The following is a 20916-nucleotide window of genomic DNA, read 5'->3' on the forward strand; positions in this document are numbered from 1 at the left end:
TTGGGGCGGAAGTGAACCTACCGGGGTTTGAGGGTCTGTTTCAGTGAGATGAACCAGGCGGGAATTTAGTCCTGTTACAATTAGCGGCTCTGGAGGGCGCGAGGATTTACTGTGATGTGATTGCCGGCCAGCTCCCAGCCTGGCACTGATAGTACCGAAGGGAGACCCCACAGGGACTCGTCCAAATGGGAGAGGAGGGGACAGGGGGCACCGTGCATCTGCTGTGCCTCGCGGCCTCCAGCGGGGTCCCCCTGTTTTGCAGGAGCAGCCGAGGCGGTGCCCCAGCCCGTCAGCAGGTGGGGCTTAGTCGCCTGGATCCAAATATAAAAGGGCTAGGACGCTTGCGCTCTACGTCTGTAAGGGAGGAGGGACAGGGAAGTTTCTGCTTTGACTTAATTTTGTTGTTTTTCTTCCGGTACTGGGAATCGAACTCATGACCTTGCGCTTGCCAGGCAGGCGCTGTGCCGCCGAGCTAAATCCTCAGCCCCCGCTTTGACTTTAGAGATCCATGGGGCACACATCTAGCGGTGTCCGCTGGTTCCTCGAAAGGAGCTTCCAGGGGCTATGGAGAGGGGCTGGGAACGCTGTCGCTTGGATCTCAAGGGGGAGGTAACGGGATGCCCCTGTCTAATGCCCCCGACTCTTCCGCAGCTACCGTTCTCTGTCATCGGCTCCCTCAATGGAGTCCATATGTTTGGCCAGAATTTGGAGGTGCAGCTGAGCTCTGCGAGAACAGAGGACACGACCGTGGTGTGGAAAAGCTTCCATGACAGGTCCCTAGGGGGAGCTTGGGGCAGGGTGATAACCCCTGTTGAAGATGGCCTTCTAGCTGTTCATTTGCCTGTGGGATCTTTGATAAGAGAGTGACTCCACTGACCCCTAATTTCCCCTGTAGGAGAGGCAGGTGGACTAGGAGAAGACACAGCTTAGATCCAAGGGCACATTCGGCTTTACCCGCCACCCTGTTTCCCACACCTGGATTCACTCTTCCTTCTCCCCTCTGTCCCCACAGCATCACCCTCATTGTCCTGTCGTCAGAGGAGGGCACCTCGGAGCTGAGGCTGGAGCGACTGCTCCAGATGGTATTTGGGGCCATGGTGAGATCCCCGGGACTCTTTTCTACCAAACCTAGAGCTGTGAGCTCTCTCATCAGTCTCCTCCCTTAGCACTCAAGAATCGTGACCTTCAGTCAAAGCACCCCTCCTCCCTGAGGCCCAGCGTGGTTCCAGCCTCTGCTCCGTTAGAACCAGTTGTCGAGGGCTCTTAACTCGCCTGTGTGCTTCTTCTAGGTTCTTCTTGTAGGACTTGAAGAACTTACGAATATCCGCAACGTAGAGAGACTGAAGAAAGAGTTGAGGGTGAGGCTGCGGGACACTGGGATGGGAAATTGGGAATCCAAGGCGCTGCCATTCGGGCACTACAGCGCCCAGGCTCTTCAGGAAGAGCATGACCCCATCATTCCTGAGGGCAACCTGCTTGCCCGACCCTGGAGCACTTCTCTCTGAAGGAGGCAGCAGATGTGGGGCCCTCCTGGGTCCTAGGCTTCTCCCCTCTCTCTCTGCCAGGCCAGTTATTGCCTCATCGACAGCTTCCTGGGGGAGCCGGAGCTCATCGGGGACCTGACCCAGTGTGTGGACTGCGTGATTCCTCCAGAAGGGTCACTCCTGCAGGTACTGGCGCGTCTGCACCCATGACTTTGGCTCAGTCCTCATCCTTCTCCCCCTGGACCACTGTTCCAACCTCCTATCCTCTTGGTACCCAGTCTGGTCTCTCCTTAGTCCTAGAAGAACTCTCCCACACCCCAAGCTAGGCCTCCTCCTCTCCCCTGCTCAATCTGTGGATTCCACCGCCCTCAGGACCAGCCTCCAGCCCCCCCAGGCCCCCAACCCCGTTTTCAGGGCCTGTGGAATCTGGCACCTGCCAGGCTGTTGCTCAGTCCACAGACTGCCCGCCCGCCTGCCCGTGGGCCTTACAAAGCCCAAGGGTTTTCCAGCTTCTCAGCCTTGGAGCGTGCTTCTCCTTCACCTGGTAAGCTCCCATCTACCACTCCCTCAACGCTGCTCTTGTCCGTTCACCAGGCACGGGCACCCCCGGCAGTGTGACTGCCCACCAAGGACTTGACCTCTCTGAGCTGCCTGCCTGGCACAGTGCCCTTGCAATAAGCCATAGCTACTGCTGCTACTATTACTGTCTTCAGTATGTGCAGGCCAGGCTGGTGGTTTAATGACCACACATGAAGGCCAAGGAAGTCAGGCTGAGAGGGTGTGACACGTGGGCCTGGCCGTTCAGTGACCTCTGGGCTGTCCCCGGTCTCCTTCCCCTCCTCGCCCACCTGGGAGTCACTGCCACCTCCACCTCGTTCTTTTTTTTTTTTTTTCTTTTTGTTTCTTTGAGCGAGGGTCTCGCTATGCAGTTCAGGCTGGACTTGAACTCACTTTGTAGCCCAGGCTGGCCTCAAACTCGCAATGATCCTCCTGCCTCAGCCTCCCCAGTGCTGGGATTACAGGCGTGCGCCACCACGCCTGGCTGCCCCCTCGTTCTTGTCTTCTGAATCCCCATCCGCTTGCCTCCCAGGAAGCCCTCTCTGGCTTCGCTGAGGCCGCAGGGACGGCCTTTGTCAGTTTGGTGGTGTCTGGCCGAGTGGTGGCAGCGACCGAGAGCTGGTGGCGGCTGGGGTTGCCTGAGGCCGTGCTGCTTCCGTGGCTGGTGGGATCTCTGCCCCCGCAGGCCGCTCGAGACTACCCGGTGTACCTACCACACGGGAGCCCCACGGTGAGTGCGTGGGGCCGGCGGGGCAGGGCCGGAGGGAAGGGGTCGCGCCACGGTTAGCCCCACCCACCGCCCTGCTTCAGGTCCCGCACAGGCTGCTGACCCTGACGCTGCTGCCGGGCCTGGAGCTGTGTCTGCTCTGCGGGCCGCACCCACCCCTCAGTCAGCTAGATCCACAGGTGAATACAGCAGTCTCACTTCCCGCCAGGTGACACCTCCACCAGCATGAGCCTGTAGCTTGCCGGATCTTGTTTTCCCCGTAGGCACCGCCCCTTCCCACGGGCTCCGCCCCTTGGAGTCCTCTCCAATCACCTTCACACCAGCCCGCCCCTTCCCCCAATACGTGGTTCCCTCAGATGCAATTCCTGGAGGCCCCGCCCCTCCTACCTGCCCCTGCCTTCCCATTGGTGACTCACTGGCCCCGCTTCTCTATAACCACGCCCCATTGCCCACTCCCCCACAGCTTCTGGAGCGCTGGTGGCAGCCCTTGCTGGACCCGCTGCGGGCCTGTCTGACGCTGGGGCCCCGAGCGCTGCCGGACGGCTTCGCCCTGCACGCGGACATCCTCGGGTAGGGCTCAGGTGAGGGGTGGGTTGGCATCCTCTCTGCTCTTCCTGGTCCCTGATACGCTCCGCTCCACAGGCTGCTGCTCCTGAACCTGGAACGGAAACGCTGCCTCTTCACGGTGCAAGCCTTGGGGGACAAAGGTGACGGAGGCCCCGGGCGGGCCGGGCGGGCCGTGGGTCGGGGCGCCCTCGACGCCGGCTTCTCCCCGCAGAGCCTGCCCCGGAGCAGCGCCGGCGCCTCCTCCGGAACTTCTACAGCCTGGTCACCACCACCTACTTCCCACCGGGTCGGTGGCCGGCGCGGTGCCCCGCTCACGGAGCGACCCTTGAGTCCCAGGTCGCACAAGGTGGGAGCAAGCGGCGGGGCTGGGGACGTTGTCGGGGGGCCCTGCCGGGCCAGGAGCCCTGCGCGGTGCCGCGGGCTGGCGGGGCCGGCCGGCTCGGGAGACTTCTGTGTAATCGCAGCAGGAACAGCGAACATCGAGCCTCTTGTCTTGCCCGGGCTTTCACACAGCAGGGCGCATCCGTCCCGAGGGTTCTGCGGTCGCCCGTCACTCCCACCGCACGCCGAGGCTCAGCTAGGGGAGGGCAGGGCCGGAACTCGGACCCTGGCGGTTGGGCGCCCAGTCCGGGTCCACGCAGGCTCTGCCCCCCCCTAACTCCTGGAGGCGCAGCCTGCCTGGGGGCTGGGGAGTGGGGAGTGGGGCGTGGGGTCTAGACTCCAGGTGAGGAAGGAAGGGTTGTAGATCCCACGAGGCCCCAAAGGATGGGACCAGGATGGCGCCATGAACGCAGCACACTGGTGCGGGCCACATCCCCCCGGAGCTGTGGGACCCTTGCCCGTGTGGAGGGGGCATGGGGGCAGGGAGGTGGGTCCTCAGTAGAGTCGCTCTGGCCCCTGTGGAGCAGCCTAAGGTCTGGCACGTGGTGTCACCTGCATGTTGCAATCTGGGTCGTGCAGAGGATGACCTGGGGCTCTCACAGGGAAAGAGGACCAGGAAAAGCGCTGACCATGCTGGATGGGGAGAGGGGAAAAGTCCGAGACCCCACGGTTGAGAGCGGAGTGTGGCTTCCTGGGTGTGGCATCTTACCTGTCACACTCAATCCTTTTTGTCCTTTCCCCAGAGCCAGGGCCGCCGGAGAAGGTGGAGGATGCGGGCCACGGGGCCCAGCTGCCCAGAGCTTGCTACCTCGTGTTGGGCCCAGGAATGGGGTGGCAAGTAGTGGCCCTGCAGCTGGGGCCTCGGCAGCTCCTGCTGCTGCTGTCTCCTCAGAGCCCCACCCATGGGCTTCGAGCCCTGGCCACCCACACGCTGCATGCCCTCACCCCGTTCCTGTGACCACGAGGAGCCAGCGGCAGACCCAGACACGGACCTGTTAGCGTCTCTCTGTTTATTCGCTCACAATAATACACAGCCCCTGGACGGGGAGGGGGCAGGAGGGGCTACGACGGGGCGGGGGAGGGGAGGAGGCACCCACTTCCCTGGCCCCTCTCCCCTCTGTGCTTGGGGGTGACAGGGAGGAAGGGGCTCCCCCTTACTCCCCAGAATGTAAACAGCAGCAGATGAACAAAAATAAAAATACAAAAGGCTGGAGGAAGGTCCAGGCATCCCCCACCCCTGGCGTCTTCCCTGTCACCAGTGGCAGTCCCCTCGCTGCCCCACCCACCAAAGCTGCCTCAGTCCCAGAAGCTGCCTGGCGCCAGCCTTGTCCCCAGGGCAGGATCCAGGGCTCAGAACTGCTGGGCCAGCAGCTCGCACAGGTGACGGGAGACGGGCTCCTTGCTGGTGCGCAGAGTCAGCCGGTACATCTGTGGGCGGTGGGCAGGACTCGGGACGGGGCAGCCACAGGAGGGGGAGCGGCCGTGGAGGGGGACACAGGGAAAGGAAGGAGGACAGAGCAGAAGGGTGGTGTAAGATAGGGGAAGTAAAGGACGAAAGATGGAAGAGGACAAGGAAGGCAGGATGCGGACAAGGCAGAGGGACAGTGAGGAAGGGTGCACCAAGGCCGGGGTGACCGGTGAGCCAGCGTCTCCCCCTCGTCGCCTCCCCCTGCGGCAACTCACCTGAGCCTGGGCGTTGGGCTCCAGCCGGAGCAGACAGCCCACCTGCAGGGCTTTCGTCTGGATGATTCCAGCCCCCACGAAGTTCTCAGGGTTGGGGTCCACATTGTCCAGGAGGGCAGAGCCGAACCCCAAGAGCTGGAAGAAGGGACTAGTTGCTGGAGCGCCTGAGTTGTCATCTCCTCCAGGCAGCATCCCGGAGCCCCAAACCTTTGCCCCGCCTTACAGATGGGAGAGTGGGGGCCTCGGAGAAGTTCGGCGGCCACCACCACGAGCACCCCGGGCCTCTCACCTTGGCCTTGGTGACTTCCGCATCCATGGGGTGGTTGGCTTTGAAGATCTTCTGTGCCTCCTGCAGAGGGCTGGGGCAGGAAGGTGAAAGTCAGGGAAGGCCCCTGAAGACCCCGGCCTGCTCTCCCAGGTCACCCCGTCCCGGCCCCTCACAGGCTTAGCTGCTTCCAACGCTGGAAGAAGTCCTGGGCCGCCATCTCCGTGGGCTGGAAGAACTTGTTGATGGTTACCGGGAGCTTCAGGGTGAGGGACTGGGGAGCACCGCCGTACCTGGCAGGGAGGTGCGAGCTGTGAGGCCACGCCCCGGCTAGAAGCCCCGCCCACGGCGCTGCCCCGCCCACTCACCGGAAGCGCACCGACAGCAACGGAGGCGTCAGGAAGTCCCTCAGGCACTCAATGTTGAGCACCTGCTGCACCTGTGCCCCGCCGTCCACCTGCGCCGCCACTCGCTTCGTCTGCACGGCCAGCTGTGCCCGCTGTGGTCAAGGAAGCCAGGGACTGGCAGGGCGCCCAGGCGGTCTTGGCCGTGGTCCCTTGGCTTCGGGGCAGCCCCAACCAGGGGACCTCTGCAGGGCCCTGGCCGGCAGCCCAGCACTCATGCTACGAAGTTCCCGCTGAGAACCTCGGGCCCACCTCTGCGCCTCCTGTGGCCTTCCGCTGTGATCTCGGGGCTCCATTATAGGTCTCACCGCCTGGGTGACTCCAAGCAAACTGCTCAGCCTCTCTTAAAACCTCACCTGCCAAACGTCCTCAGGAGTCATGAGGTAATCCATTAGGTGGATGCAAGTACTCACAGGAGTGGGCAGCTGGTGTCCCCATCTGCATCCGTGGCTGCTTCTATGTGAGCGACCCACCAGCAAGGACGCGGTCTCACCTCCCACCTACCGGTGCCCCAAGTCTGGCGCACAGCTGCCTACTGGGACCTCTAGAAGCGATGGATGGATGAATGAACCAACTGAAAAGGTCCCCCAGGGTTTTGGGGCCCAGCCCCTCTCAGCCCACACATGTGGAAACAGAGGTGGGGGTGGCACTGACACTGCCAGCGACCTTCCCAGGCTTTTTAACTGCTCTGATTTCCACGGCAGTCCTAGAAGGATCGGAGAGGAAACGTGACAGCCCGGGGCCCGCAGCACAGTTCTGGTCAGCATCTAAACCCAGCTGTGGCTCCTGAGTGCCAAAGTTTCTAGAATCTTGGGCGTGGAGCCCAGCACAGGACCAGGTCAGGGTACGGAAGGGGCCTGCCTGGTGGACAAACTGAAGCCAAGGGCAGAGGGGTTTGGGGGGGTTATGCCTCCTCCGGCACTTCGTTGTCACCAGCAGGGGACCTATGTGCCTACGCTCTAAGAGGGCTGGAGCAGGGGTCAGGGCTGGTGCCTCAGCCTCCCAGAGACCAGCAGGCCCGACCCGATGGGGCAGGGCCAGGCCCAGGCCCAAGAGGATATGAGTCTGGAGGTCTCCTGGGTGGACCACAGTGGGCGAGAAGTTCTGGAACTGCACGGAAGTCTTGTTGCCGTAGAAGAGATACATGCGGCCTGTGGGGGGTGGGGAGGCAGGGCTCCGTCTGAGCTCCTCTGTCCCCAGCCACCAGCCAAGGGCTCCCCACCACCAGCCCTGGCCCCACCAGTCACCCAGCCACACCCAGGTTCTGCCGGAACTCCGATTTGACGCCGATCTGCAGCAGCTGATTCTCGAACAGGACCCCGTTGTTCTTGCACACGAACCTGATTTGGGTTAGCAGGGACTCAGGCACCTGACCTCGGCCTGGGTTCCTCCTGTCCCGTTCCCCTCACCCACCCGTCCCGGGACTCACTTATTCAGCAGTTCGTCAGCTTCCGGGATGGGAGGGCTGATGTCCTCAGGACCTGGGCTAGGGGCCAGGAAAGGAGTAAGATGGAAATGTGTGTGTGTGTGTGTGTGTGTGTGTGTGTGTGAGAGAGCAGGCACGCTGGAGGTGAGGGGTATGGTACAAGCCCTAGGACGGAAACTCAGAACCCATACACCCAGACTCCCCAAAGAACCTCAAGGAACAGAGAATCAGACTGGTGATTCTCACTAATTTGAATAGGACTCTGGCTGGTGCCTCCTTCCCCATCAGAGAACCCCAAGTTCCACTTTCCTCCAATTCCTGCCATGGTTGAGCATCTGGAACCCCTTGCCAAGAGCTCCCAGTCCCTTAACCCTCCCTAGGGACACTGGAATCTACCCCCGCACCCCCGAAGCCACCCCTTACTCAGCAGCTGGAGCTGGGTCAGCCAGCAAACCCATGGGGCTCTCAGGGGCAGGCGGCTCCAGCTCGCTGAGCCATCCAATCCCAGAGGAGACAAAGAAGACAGGCGTGGTAGGCAGCCAATCCCAGAGCAGACAAAGAAGACAGGCGTGGCAGGCAGCCAATCCCAAAGAGGCAGCGAGAGGGCCGGAATAGGGGGAGAGGATGAAGAAGAGAAGGAAGAGCAGGCTGAGAAACAGTGAAAGGGCAAGGAGACCAAAGGTGGACAGGGGCGCAGCCAGAGCTGGTAGAGACATCAGGAACAGGGAGAGGAGCAAATGGGGTGGGGAAGGGGCCTGGCGGAAGCGCGGTACCTGAGGAAGGCTTCCTCTGGGGTGGGCCCCAAGCTGGGCTGGGCGGCCGGGCCATCGGAGAAGACGTCCACCAGGAGGTTGCCTGCACTGGCAGGAGCCGGGGCTGCCGCGGGGGGAGGGGCTGCCCGCAGCCCCAGGAGGTCGGCAGAGGGCGAGGGGGTGGACTGCAGGAGATGGGGTCACGGTGAGACTTGGGGCAGCTGCAGGACCTCGTCCAGCCCAGCTGCAGCGCCCCAGGGCTTACCACGGTGCTGGGGGCGGGCTCGACACCCCCATTGATGTCATTGCTGCTGGCATCCCTCCGGCCGTCGTCCAGGCTGCTCGCGGCTCCCGGGCCCTTCTTGCGCTTCAGCTTGGCCAGGATGGACGACTCTCGCTCGGGGAAGGGCGGCATCTCCTCCAGCACAGTGGCCTGCAGGTTGGGTGGGCTGGTCAGGGGAGGGGCACTTCCGCTCTGGGGAGACAGAGGGTCCCACGGGCAGGCGCAGAGCTCTGACCAGGACGTCGGTGCTGGCCACGGAGCTGAGGGTGAGGTACTCCACGGCGCGCTGCTGCAGCTCCACGTCAGCGTTGCGCAGCTGGGAGCCGGCCCGCAGCACGCCCTGGATGGTGGCCTTGGTCTCGGGGAAGAGGTTGATGAACTTGATGTAGGTGGACAGCAGCAGGGCCCGTGTGGCCACACTGCACAGGTGGAACTTGGAATGCAGCAGGGAGAACTGCACTGGGGGGCTGCAGGGGCGGGGAAGGGGTGGAGTCAGCAGGACCAGGCTGCCCTGTAGAAAACCCCCAGGAAAGAAAGGTACCTCCCCACCGGGCCCTTCCGCCACCGCCGCCGGGCTGACCCTTCTGGAGACCCAGGATGACGGCTGTTGCATGGCACAGGGAGGAGGTGGCTGGGGTGATAGCCCAGGAGATTGCAAGGAACCCCATCATGACCAGCCCTGGAACCCCGGGAGCGTCTCCAGATCCCTTAGAAACTCAGGCACTCACCCTGGAGCCTGAGGCTCCCTCACCTGGAGCGGGGATCCCCAGCAATCAGGTTCCCAAACTCCCCAAGGATGTAGCCGCCGACTTTCACCATGTTCTCGTGACAGGCTGGGGCCTGGAGGGCCTGGGGTGGGCAAAGAGGGCACAAGAGAGAGAGGGTCACTGGGCCTGCTCCCAGGCCCTTCTGTGCCCAGCTCAGGGAAAGGTGTGTTAATAAGCAGAAGTCTCACAACTCTGTGAAGTAGGGGGGACTACAGATGGGAAGACTGAGGCCCAGAGAGTAAGTGACTAGCTCCAGCTATACAGGAAGTAAAACGGGGCAGCACTGGGCCCTGCTCCCAGAGGACAGGGAGGGGGAAACCATGAAGACTCCGGGAGGTACCCTACGAACCAGGTACCCGCACCCATGCTCTGTGGACTCTGCACATCAGTTCCCACGCGTTCCCCAAAATGCAGAGGCACGGAACTGAGCACACACTGGTGCAGAAGAAAAAGCAGGCTGGTGGCCCGGGCCGGCAGGCCTCAGCGCCAGCTGTGCTTGCCTGGCACCTGTCTCCCCAGCGGGGTCAGGGTAAAGGATGCTGACCTCAAAAACAGTCTTCGCAGCATAGCCCTGGACGTCGTCCCGGTTGGTGACGATCTGCAGCACACGGTACCACACCTCCTCACTCACGTAGTCGCCCGCGATGCGGATGAGGTTGAGGATGGTGTCCACGTACCAGCTATAGTCCACGGCGTACTTCTCCGCCAGGATGGCCACCTTCAGCACCTGCGGCGGGAGGAAGGCGGCAGCATGTGTGCCGTGGAGTCACCATGCACCGACCTGGAGCTCGGCACGCCACTCACTTGAGGAGAGACCGTGGCGTGCAGGGCCAGTCCTCCTCCTCAGACCCCGGGGTCCAGACCCAGCCTCCCCCCATAGACTCAGGGTCCAGGCCCAGCTTCTGCCCTCAGACCCAGAAGCCCAGGCCCAGGCCTCCTTAGACCTGGAGCTCCGGTCCCAAGCCCTACGAGACTCACGATCTCTTCCCGGATGGCGTAGTCGGCCGTCTCCAGGTACCGCAGCATCTCCGACACGATCTGCTTGGCGTTGCTCCGGTCACACATGGCGTAGAGGAGGTCTGCTGCCCGCTGCCGCACGCTGACGTCCCGCTCCGTCTGAGGAACGAGAACACGGCCAGGCTGGGCTCTAGGCCCTTTTATGGCACTGGGCTGGCCACTGGGGGAAGAGGCCTTGGGCGCACCTTGAGGGCGTTGATGACGGTGTCGATGTGCGTCTTGACGGCCTCGTGCGAGAACTCGGAGCTGGCCAGCGTGCACATGCTCTCCAGCGCCAGGTAGCGCAGGTTGGTCTCGCGGTGCTGCAGGAACTGGCCCAGCTGGTTGCAGGCGCGCACCAGGAGGTTGGGCTCACTGCGGTGCAGGGGGAGAAGGGGACAGCAGGAGAGGCAGAGACGGTCCGTGAGGCGGGGCGGGCCTCGGGTCCCAGCTGATCCAGCCCACAGGCCCTAAGGAGCCGGCTGTCAACCCCTGCCCACCCAGGCCCAGTTCTGATCCCCCTAGGGCCTCAGACACCTGGGCCAAATGAAGCTCCGTAGCACTCTGCCTTATGGGCCTGGCACTAACTTTCTGAAGCAATTGTTTTTCTGTGGAGGCACTGGAGATTGAGCCCGGGGGCTCTGTGCTGAGGTGTATCCCTAGCCCTTTTTATTTTTTAAATTTTGAGACAGGGTCTTGCTAACTTGCCAACTTGCCCAGGCTGGGCTCGAACTCACGATTCTGCCTTGAGCTCACCGAGTGCTGGAATTGCGGGTGTGTGGCACCATGCCTGGCAACGGGGAATGCTGCACACAGCCACCCTCTTCCTGTCAACCTCCCTCCTCCCCGCCCCCAGCACCCCACTGGGCGGTGGGCACCTGTCGTAGTGGATGATGAGGCTGATGGTCTCGAAGAGGATGGCGTTCTTGGCGTTGGAGTGCTGCACCTTCTTGGACTTGGGCGGCTCCTGGGCCTTGTTGAGCACCGTCTCCAGGCATTCCACCAGCCGTCCCTTCACGGCCGCGTCCTCTGGGGAAACGGGCTCGGCTGAGTGCTCTGCCTACTAGCCCTGCTGCAGCGGGGCGGAGCACCTCGGAGACGCAGGCCCCATCTGCAGACCTGCACTCAGCCCGTTGCCCTGCGAGCCTCGGTTTCCCCTCCGCAGCACCGATGCACAGCAGGCTTCTCACAGAGCAAAGCAATGGCGGGGCTGTCCGCGGAGACATCCCCAAATCCTGGCCTTCCCTTGGAGGGCCACGCAAAAAGCATGGCCCTGGGCCACCTGCCCAGACAATCACCGTGTCACTCAGCACCAGCTCCTCACAGGGCCAGGTCAACAGTGAGAAAGCACAACCAGTAAGAAAGTGTCCCCGGAGGGCCGCCAACACAGGGAATGTGGACACCAGCCAGAAGCTCACAGGAACACAACCACTGACATTCCCCGCAGCGGGACACACCAATTCATGGGACAGACGCCCCAGGCAGCAATTGGCAAATCTAGAACGGAGGGCGGAACACAAGACAAACCTCTCCTAGCTGCTTTAAAATGGGTCCGTGGACTAGGGATATAGTTCAGCGACAAAAGCACCTGCCTGGCAAGCACAAGGTCCCAAGTTCGATTCCCCGTACCAAAAAAATATAATAAAATGGGCCCGCAGGGTATGGGGGTTTAAAGAGTAAAAGCATCTGACGTGGTGCCGCACACCTATAATCCTAGCATTTGGAAGGCTGAGGTAGGAGGATCCCTGTGAGTTCGAGACCAGCCTGGGCTACATAGTGAGTTCAAGGCCAACCTGAACTACATAGCAAGACTCTGTCTCAAAAAATAAAGAAACAAAGAGTAAAAGAAATACTGGTAGATGAGCCAGGCGTGGTGGGGCATGCCTGTAATCCCAGTACTCAGGAGGCTGAAGCAGGAGGATTGCTTCAAGTTCGAGGCCAGCCTGGGCTATAAAGTGAGTTCAAGGCCAGCCTAAACTGCATAGTAAAAACCCTGTCTCAAAAAGGCCAAAAAAAAAAAAAAAGAAATACTGGTAGAGCATGTGTTTAGTATGTATATAACCTTGGGTTCAATCCCCAGCACCGCAAAAACAAAGGAGAAAAAGAAATGTCCAAAATAATTCCGTATATTGTGTGCTCCGGGACTGGACTGCGGCATATGCGGCATGCACACACTTATACTGTCAAGCCATGGAAATAATGCTATCTGAACACCGAGGTGCCCCGGTGGAGTTCCTCTGAATCATTTCAGGGATGACAAGGGCACTGTGGTTTCAGTACAGCGCTCCAGGTCTTAAGAAATCCGTGCAGAAATACAGGGTGTGTGAGGATGTGTGCAATCCACTTGCAAAGCCTTGTGGAAACAGCGTGGTGTTCACAATGCTGTCGAGTCTAGAGGCACCTGGTGTTTGCTACACCATTTCTTCAACTAGTCCCCATCCTGTGTGCCCACCCCGTACTAGGGATTAAACCTAGGGCCTTCACACTGATTACAGCCTCGGCACTTTTTTTTTCTTTGAGACAGGCTGTCACTAAATTGTGAGGCTGTGCTCAAACCTGTGATCCTCCTGCCTCAGTCTCTCACAGGACTAGAGGCATGCATCACTGTCCCCAGCTTTGTCAACTTGTCTTTATGTTTAAAAGTTTTCATAGGCCGTATGTGGTGGCAAACGCCTGTAATCCCAGCATTTGGGAGGCTGAGGCAGGAGATCATTGCGAGTTTGAGGCCAGCCTGGGCTACAAAGTGAGCTCAAAGCCAGCCTGAACTGCATAGTGAGACCATGTCTCAAAAAAAAAAAAAAAAAAGTTTTCATAGTAGGATGGCGAAAGCTACTGCCAGGGAATAAAGGGGGCAGTTCTTCCAGATGGAAAGCAATGACTGAGAAATAATCAAGTTTGATGCTTATGGCTTGATTAGATTTTACTTTGAACCACCTCTGAAAGACATTTTGGGGAATATTAAAACCAGCACAAGGGCTGGGGATTGGCTCATGCCTTGCATGCACACACACACAAAAAAAACCCTACAAAACTGGGTGTGGTGGCACACACCTGTAATCCCTATACTTTGGGAGGCTGAGGCAGGAGGACTGCAAGTTTGAGGCCAATCTGTGTTACCCAGAGTGTTCAAGCCCAGTCTGGACTATATAGCAAGACCCTGTCTCAAAAAATGAAAATTAAAAAAAGTCTACAAAAAACAAAAACGAATGGGTTATAAGTGTGATGATGGAATTGCTGCTGTGTGGAGATGCCGAAGTGTTTAGAAGTACCTGACAAACTATTTCAAGGTAACACACGACACCTGTAATTTACTTGCAAAACCTTAGGAGAAAACTCTGAACATCCACAGCAAGCAGTATATGAAGTCTAGGTGATGAGATGTCTCTACTCATCTGCTTGAAACTTCACAATACACTGCCAAAAAAATTACTTGAAAATAAACACGAGGGCCGGATATATAGCTCAGCGGCACAGCACCTGCCTGGCAAGCGCAAGGTCCTGAGTTCGAGCCCTGATACCCAAAAAGCAAAGAAAATAAACAGAGATGGGCTCCGAGCATCTATAAAAGGCACTGACACAAGATTCGGGTTCCTCTCCTGGCACTTTAGAGCCGTCCCTACTACAACGAGGGTCCGAGAAGGTGAGACTTCCAGGACACGGGGCAAAGTCATCACTTCTCTGTGAGCTGGGACGGGCCTTAGGTGTCACCCAAACTGTACACTCGGTTGCAGCGACACGAGTGCACACAGGTATGCAGACACACGCTACACGGAGACACGTGGATAGACACACACCCAGCCACGCATCCTGACACACGCACACGTGACACACAGGGACGATCAGAGACGCAAGAGACTGCCGTGCACATGGCACACCCCTAGCCAGTCACGTCTACACGCACTCACCCAGCCACACACACGTACACCAGGCCGCAGCCTGGCCCCCCGCAGGGGCCGGGCACAGGGCCGACAGGCCAGGAAGCCAGTCACTCCGCGCAGGCCTCGGACGGACACGGCTCAGGGTCCCGCAGGGGAGGTCGGCGGAAGCCACTGCTCGCTGCCTGTGCCCGGAAGGGCCATGCCTCACCTCCGGGACTGTCTCCCTCTCCACGTACCCTAGGCCATCCCTCCCCGCCAGGTGGTGGGTAAATGCAGATGGGGCCCGGGAAGGGCCAGCTGGGGCTCCTTTACACCCGCCGGGGCAGGGGGGACCTGGGAGCTGCCTGGCGGCAGTGGGGGTGGGGTGGAGGACCTGGTGGGGGTGGGGTACCCGGTGGGGGAGCTTCCCGGGCGGGCAGTGCCTGGCGGCAGGGGAGGGGCGCGTACCTGGTGGGGGGTAGCACTGCAGCAGCCGCAGGAGCTTCACTGAGAGCCAGGGCGCGGGGACAAAGTAGTAGGTGTAGTCCTGGAGGTCGGTGGACGCTGAGGAGACGATCTGAGTGGAAGGCAAGGACGAGCGGGGATCAGTCAGGAAGCGGGGGCCTTCCCTCCATGAGGCCCTGGTTTTATGGAGCAGGGAAACTGAGGCTGGGGTCGGGGGTCGGGCACATGGTCTGCAAGGGTGGGACAGCTGAGGCGGCTGATCCTTCCAAGGCACGCCAGTACCCACCGGAGAGTTTCTGCTGGGTCCCTTCTGTGTGGCAGCCCCCAGGCCCCACCCATGACAGCCATATCTCACGGGTTCCCTGGAAACTGTCCCCTCCCCCAACATGGAAGCCAGGAGGGGCAGGACCTGAGCCTGGTACCCATCAGAAAGGAGGAAGACCATGGAAGAGGCAGGAAACCGGTGAATGATCAAAAGGTCATATGACTGTTTTTCCTCACGGAAAACTCCTGCTCAACCCTGAAAACCCTTTTGCCAGGAAGCACGCCCACGATACTCTGCACCACCTCCACGATGGTAAGCGGCCCTGCTGTCACTGTCTAAGTCTCCCACGGGGGCCTGGCACGCGGCAGTACACAGCTGTATGGTAAACGAAGGAAACACAAATGGGCTGACAGAACGGCTGTGTATTCTCTTTGCTCGAGAATGCAGGCCTCTTCCCACCAGCTTCCTGGCTGTGCGGTGGCACTGGGTCATCTGCATAGGGCAGATGGCACCGTGAAGGCTCAGAGATGTACAGCCACTTGCCCAGGGCCACAAAGCCTGGCAGCAGCCATGCCCAACGAGCCCAGCTCAGAGTCTCAGTTTGTGACCACCGGGCTGGGCCGAGTCTCAGGGAGCTCGAGGGGACTGGAGAGGTCAGAGGACCCAGGGACCCCGGCACCACCCCCAACAGCCAGCGTGGGCACCACACACACCCGGCTTAGGCGCGACACGGCCAGGGAGATGCAGGTCTTGAAGTCATCAGGGTTCTTCTTGCAAAGACACGTGATAAGGCTCACAGCGGCCGTGACCACGCCCTGCGGGAGTCAGGACAAGTGGGTCCCAGGCTGAGGGCCCCCGGCAGAGGCTTGGGAGCGGGCGGGGCGGGTGCAGAGCGTGCGTGCGTGCGTGTGTGTGTGTGTGTGTGTGTGTGTGTGTGTGTGTGACTACGTGTACTTGTGAATGTGCACGTCACCCTCACACGAGGGCTGTGTTCACACATGCTGCACATGAACACGCTGTGTTTTAGGGGTGCGGTGAGGAGGCTACAGGGAATGGCGGCCAGCACAGATCTGGGTGCCCCAGGAGGGTCGGGACAGAGAGGGATTGGGAGTCTCGGGGTGAGCGGCGCTTCGGTCTCTGTGGGTGGGGTGGGTGACAGGAGCCGTCAGGGGAATCTCTGGGCGTCAAGCATGGGCTGGGGACGGGCATCAGGGTCGCTGGACAGCGTCCCTGGCAGGCGGGTGGTGTCAGGCATGGAGGGCTCACAGCTGGGTAAGTAGTGGGGACTGGGGACGGACTGGAGTCGCAGGGCCCAGGGGGATGTCGGGAAGAAGCGGCGACCTGGACATCCAAGGGGTCAGGGGAGATAGGAGGGACCTGAGTATCTGGGCGTCAGGAGAACGGAGGTGTGGATCTGGGCATCAGAAGTGGGTCAAGGGGACACAGATGGGGACCCGGCACCGGCGGTCTGGCGGTGGGGGCCTCACCATGTGCTGGTCATTCAGCAGGTGCACCACGCGCGCTGTCCACTCGCCCATGGGCACCAGGTCGGGCGAGGCCTTGTAGAGCCGCAGCAGGCACAGGGCCGCACTCTGCTTCACGCTGTCCATGCTGTCCCTGGGGACACGGTGGGGGCGGGCATCAGACGAGGGGCCCAGCAAGGACAGGAAGCCAGGCGGGCATCCAACCTGGCGCTGCCCAGGGATCCCACTGGGCCTCCGGGACCTCACTGCCAGGTGGCCGCGACCCGCTGGCAGAGCTCAGCCAGGGCCTTCGGGGCTCGGCACCCTCCTCCGGCCACCACGCACTCCTGATGCCGTTCAGGAAGGGCTCTCTGCTAAGGCGACGGCGACCAGAAACCCCCGAGTCACTGAGCACACTGCAAAGCTGTCACGTCCCCAGCAGACAGAACAGACGACCTGCGACCGAGGCGGACCGGGCCCCTGCACTTAGGGACCAACCAACAGACCCAGGGGCTGCCGCCAAGGTTGCCAAGGAGGGGAGGGGTAGAGACAGGCCCTGGGAGCCGCTTGCCCGGTGCTTGCCTGTAACCACAGCACTGTAGAAGGCAGAGGCAGGAGGATTGCAAGTTCCAGTCCACTTAGCAAGACCCTGTCTCAAAATCAAACATTTTAAAAAGGGCTAGAGATGTAGCTTAACGTGAAGGCCCTGGCTTCCATCAATCCCCAGGACCACACACAAAAAAGCGGGGGGTGGGACACAAGGCCAGATCTGCAGGGCCAGACCCACAGCGTGAGCTGGGAGCCGCCATGGTGAGGAGCGGAGAGGGATCAGGACCTAACCGGTTTTCCGGGAGTTTCCCAGCAAGGAGCCAAGAGAAAGCTAAGGGCAAGGGCACAGCCCTGGGAGACACCTGTGGGGCCACAGGCCGGGCGGAGAGACCCTTCCACGGGCGTGCGGGAGAAACGTGACATAGTGGCTGAGTCCTGCCAGCTGTGGGAAACACCTGTTGGCATGGACCCCAAGGAAGCCCGCCCGGGAGGCTGCAGCTGGGCTGACAGGAGATGGGCCCTCTATGTCCTCTGAGAGGTGCCAGGCCACCTCTGCGGGTTGCCCAGGGTGCGAGTGGTGCAGGACAGCTCTGCCCACATCCGCCCTGGGGCATCGGGTTTAAAGGTGGACATGCACTGTGGCAGTGACCCTGCAGCAGCGGGGTCACCAGTCCCACATTGGAGGCCTCACTCAGGGCACTCTAGTCCGTCACTCTGTGTCAAGTCCAGAGCCCTCACAGGCGAGGAGGAAGGAAAGGCCACCCATAGGGCGACTCGGGGACAGTGGTACCACACAGGCCAGGACCCCATCCATGCAGCACAGACCAGCCAGGTGGAAAGGGCAAAAATGGGCATAAAAGCCACAGACTTCTGCAGGGCGTGGTGGTGCATGCCTGCAATCCCAGCACTCAGGAGGCTGAAGCAGGAGGATCCCTGTGAGTTTGAGGCCAGCCTAGACTATGTAGTGAGTTCAAGGCCAGTCTGAACTACATAGTGAGACCCTGTCTTAAAACAAAAGAAGCCAGGCGTGGTGGTGCACACCTATAATCCCTGCACTTGGAAGGCTGAGGCAGGAGGATCGTTGCAAGTGCAAGGCCAGCCTGGGCTACAAAGTGAGCTCAAAGGGCTATAAAGCCCAGCCTGAACGGCATAGCGAGATCCCGTCTCAAAAAGACAAAACAACAACAACAATAAAAAAATCAAAACACCACCATTTAAGGTTAGGAGTCCCACCAGGGACCTCAGCCTCTCACGGTCGGGACTAGTGTGCACCACCACACCTGGCTTGCGACCTCCCCAGGCAGGGTCACATCCGGCTGACAGCCAGGCTCAGGGCTGCTCTGTGCTGAGGTCAAAGACAGGCAATTCTGCGCAGAGTCCCCCAGGGGGCCTATTTCTGGGTCACCATCACTCTGAAATGTGGGCTCAAGAGCCACTCTTCAGACAAGCTCTACCTCTCCCCGAGGCTGCAGGGTCCCAAGCCAACACCGCCCGGCTGCGGCCCACCGCCCTCTGCCAGGTGCTGGGCTTCTGCTGGGGCCTTCTGCTTATTTTCTAGCTGGCCCATTAGAGAACCTTTTCCTTCCCCATGTACCCAACAGCTCCCCATGAGAACTGGGGTTCAGTGAGATCATCAGGCAGGTCCCTCATCCACCACGGTGCCAGAAACAAGCCCTATGTCTGCCCAGGCAGGCTGACCTTTCTATTTTTTTATTTTATTTTATTTTTCTGGTACTAGGAATGGAACTCAGGACTTTGTACTTGCCAGGCAGGCCCTTGTGCCACTGTTATATTCCCAGCCCTGGGCTGACTTTTCTAGAAGGCAAGGCCAAGCATACCACTCATCCACCCAGAACACACTCCCCATGTCCCATTTCAATAGACTCAGGCCCAAACTCCCTCTGGCCCTGCTGTGTTCACTGTTTATAGTATGTGCCTGCCACAGGCCCTTTGTACCTGCTGGTCCTTATCTGTAGGGTTCGTTCTCCACCATCGTCCAGTGATTACCTCCTCCTCACCATGCCTGACCCAAACTGCACACCTCCACCCCAGAGCCCCTCCCCCACTGCTGCAGTCTAATCAGCCTCCTCACCACCCTGACTTGTTCTTTTTTGTTTTTTTGGTTTTTTTTCTGGTACCGGGAATCGAACTCATGACCTTGTGCTTGCCAGACAGGCTCTGTGCCACTGAGCTAAATCCTCAGCCCCCACCCTGACTTGTTCTTGTTTGTGATTTCGGAGACAGGACCCAGGGCCTTCACACTGAGCTGCATCCCTTTTGTTATTTTTCATTCTGAGACAGGGTCTAAGTCACTAAATTGCCCAAGACGGCCTTGAATTTGTAATCCTTCTGCCTCAGCCTTCCAGGGTGCTGGGGTAATAAGTGCACCACCACGCCTGGCTTGTCATCACTTTACACTAGCTGCTAAAGCTGTGTATGGGACACGCAGCTCACAGGCTCTGCAGGAGGCCGCCTCGTACCATCCTGGCTGCGTGAGGAGACAAGCACGGGGCTGACACAGGAGCCGCTGGCATCCTCGGCCTCACTTCAGCTCCACCACCCGGCCTCATCTTCCCTGTCCCTTCTCCATCCCCAGCACCTCACCCGGCCACCAGGATGCGGGGGATGTCGGCGGCGAAGGCCTCGCCCATCTCCCGGCTGCCCACGTTGGCGATGCAGTGCAGGGCCAGGCACATGAAGGTGGGGTTGCGGCTGGCCAGGTCGTTCTTGATGGCGTTGTTGATGAGCCGGATCAGCTCCGAGTTCGAGTTCACCAGCACGGAGATGAACAGGTAACCCTGGGACGGGGACGGAGGTGGCTGGGGGCCTTGTAACCAGACAGCCTAAACCTAACCCTCACAGCCCGGCCTCCCCCCTCAGACCCGGCGGTCCCGGGCCCCTGGACTCACGATCTGCTTCTCTGTGTACTTATTGGAGCTAAGCAGGTTCACGGCCTCCATGTGTCCAAAGTCGATGTCGTGGCCGAGCAGGAAGATGAAGAGCAGCTTGCACACGTACTTTTTCTTGCTGTAGCCATCCAAGGCCTTGTCCCCTGCGGCGAGGAAGGAGGGGAGCCCGTAAGAGGACGGGTCTGCAGACAAGCTTCCCAGCGGTCTCCTGCGCTTCCTCCCTGGGCCGGGCCTGGGCCCCACCTACCTTTGAACTTGGAGCGGATGTTGGCTAGCTCCTTGTTGATTCTCTTGATCTCCGCCTCTTTGCTCTTACCTACGAGAGGGGGAGCCGAGGTTAGCACCAGCCTTCACGTCCTCCTTCCTCAGGGCCCTGCACGCCCCGCAGGCGCTCACCGGCTTGTCCTGGAGCGGCCCGCGGCAGCAGAGTGACAAGACGGCCTCCCTGTCCCCCAGGGTCTCTTCCGGAAGACATTGCTGCCTCTGGCCCTTGGCAGGCCCCACTACTCACTCAGGTCCCCAAACACCCCAGTGGCCTCGACTTCCAGAGCGAGCGACCGCAAGGCCCCATGCCACCACCTCGCCCAGATCCCAGGCTCACTGACTTAGGTCCCTGCAGCAGCCGCCTCCCTGGTCCCCACACTCTGTCCTCGCTGATACGCAGGGCTTCGAGCCGTGACCTCCGTGCCCCCGCACCCACCTCCTCTGGGATCACCCCCTCAACGGGCTCAGCTCCTGCCACCTCCATCGAGTCCTTTCCCGCCCATTTCTTCTCTTTTATGGTCCCAGGCATCGAATCCAGACCCTTCGCGCTGCGTTACATCCCTGCCTTTTTTATTTATTTTGAGACAAGGTCTTTCTACATCACTAAGTTGTCCAGGCTGGGCTTGCACTTGTAATCCTCCTGCCTCAGCCTCCTAGAGTGCTGGGACGCTGAGTGTACACCATCACAACAGGCTCCTGCTCACTTCGCTCAAGTGAATTCTTTGCTATTCTGCTTGGAACACTTGCAAAAACAGCCCTCCCTAGGACCTTTCCCACCACGTAACTCCCTCACTTACCTGCGCTACCTGAGCTCGGCTCCCAGCCCACAGCCGAGGGGTTCCCACAACAGT

General features: G+C 60.2%; 2 protein-coding genes across 7 annotated transcripts in view; one reads left to right on the forward strand and one right to left on the reverse strand.

Moving 5' to 3' along the window:
* Fuz (fuzzy planar cell polarity protein) lies at positions 1–4951 on the forward strand. 3 transcript variants are annotated; one of them, XM_005412831.2, is made up of 12 exons: positions 2–151; positions 263–296; positions 652–773; positions 1013–1097; positions 1290–1358; positions 1566–1670; positions 2575–2772; positions 2853–2948; positions 3233–3339; positions 3412–3476; positions 3548–3682; positions 4461–4951. In XM_005412831.2, the coding sequence occupies exons 3-12, from the start codon at positions 691–693 to the stop codon at positions 4673–4675; spliced, it is 1158 nt and encodes a 385-aa protein (XP_005412888.1). In that variant the 5' UTR covers positions 2–151; positions 263–296; positions 652–690; the 3' UTR covers positions 4676–4951. The 3 variants fall into 3 exon arrangements, with proteins under 3 accessions (XP_005412885.1, XP_005412888.1, XP_005412886.1); XM_005412828.2 differs by having other exon boundaries at positions 1–296; XM_005412829.2 differs by lacking the exons at positions 2–151; positions 263–296 and adding an exon at positions 420–561 and having other exon boundaries at positions 651–773.
* Ap2a1 (adaptor-related protein complex 2, alpha 1 subunit) overlaps positions 4711–20916 on the reverse strand; it is a 26024-nt gene continuing 9818 nt past the window's right edge. Inside the window, exons 2-24 of one of the 4 annotated variants that reach the window (XM_013509046.1) lie at positions 20049–20117; positions 19802–19944; positions 19497–19690; positions 16368–16497; positions 15594–15695; positions 14619–14727; positions 11172–11322; positions 10500–10668; positions 10276–10413; positions 9842–10024; positions 9282–9379; positions 8766–8997; positions 8513–8680; positions 8269–8432; positions 7919–7984; positions 7499–7555; positions 7327–7409; positions 7131–7220; positions 6034–6157; positions 5842–5958; positions 5690–5759; positions 5401–5535; positions 4711–5164 (exon numbers count right to left, since the gene is read on the reverse strand). In XM_013509046.1, coding sequence (XP_013364500.1) covers positions 4970–5164; positions 5401–5535; positions 5690–5759; positions 5842–5958; positions 6034–6157; positions 7131–7220; positions 7327–7409; positions 7499–7555; positions 7919–7984; positions 8269–8432; positions 8513–8680; positions 8766–8997; positions 9282–9379; positions 9842–10024; positions 10276–10413; positions 10500–10668; positions 11172–11322; positions 14619–14727; positions 15594–15695; positions 16368–16497; positions 19497–19690; positions 19802–19944; positions 20049–20117 — 2987 coding nt within the window. In that variant the 3' untranslated portion in view covers positions 4711–4969. The remainder of the gene's footprint in view (positions 5165–5400; positions 5536–5689; positions 5760–5841; positions 5959–6033; positions 6158–7130; positions 7221–7326; positions 7410–7498; positions 7556–7918; positions 7985–8268; positions 8433–8512; positions 8681–8765; positions 8998–9281; positions 9380–9841; positions 10025–10275; positions 10414–10499; positions 10669–11171; positions 11323–14618; positions 14728–15593; positions 15696–16367; positions 16498–19496; positions 19691–19801; positions 19945–20048; positions 20118–20916) is intronic. The other 3 variants (XM_005412825.2, XM_013509047.1, XM_005412826.2) reach the window with 3 other exon arrangements.

Source organism: Chinchilla lanigera, unplaced genomic scaffold (genome assembly GCF_000276665.1).
Source record: "Chinchilla lanigera isolate Chin_1 unplaced genomic scaffold, ChiLan1.0 scaffold00158, whole genome shotgun sequence".
Taxonomy (NCBI): Eukaryota; Metazoa; Chordata; class Mammalia; order Rodentia; family Chinchillidae; genus Chinchilla; species Chinchilla lanigera.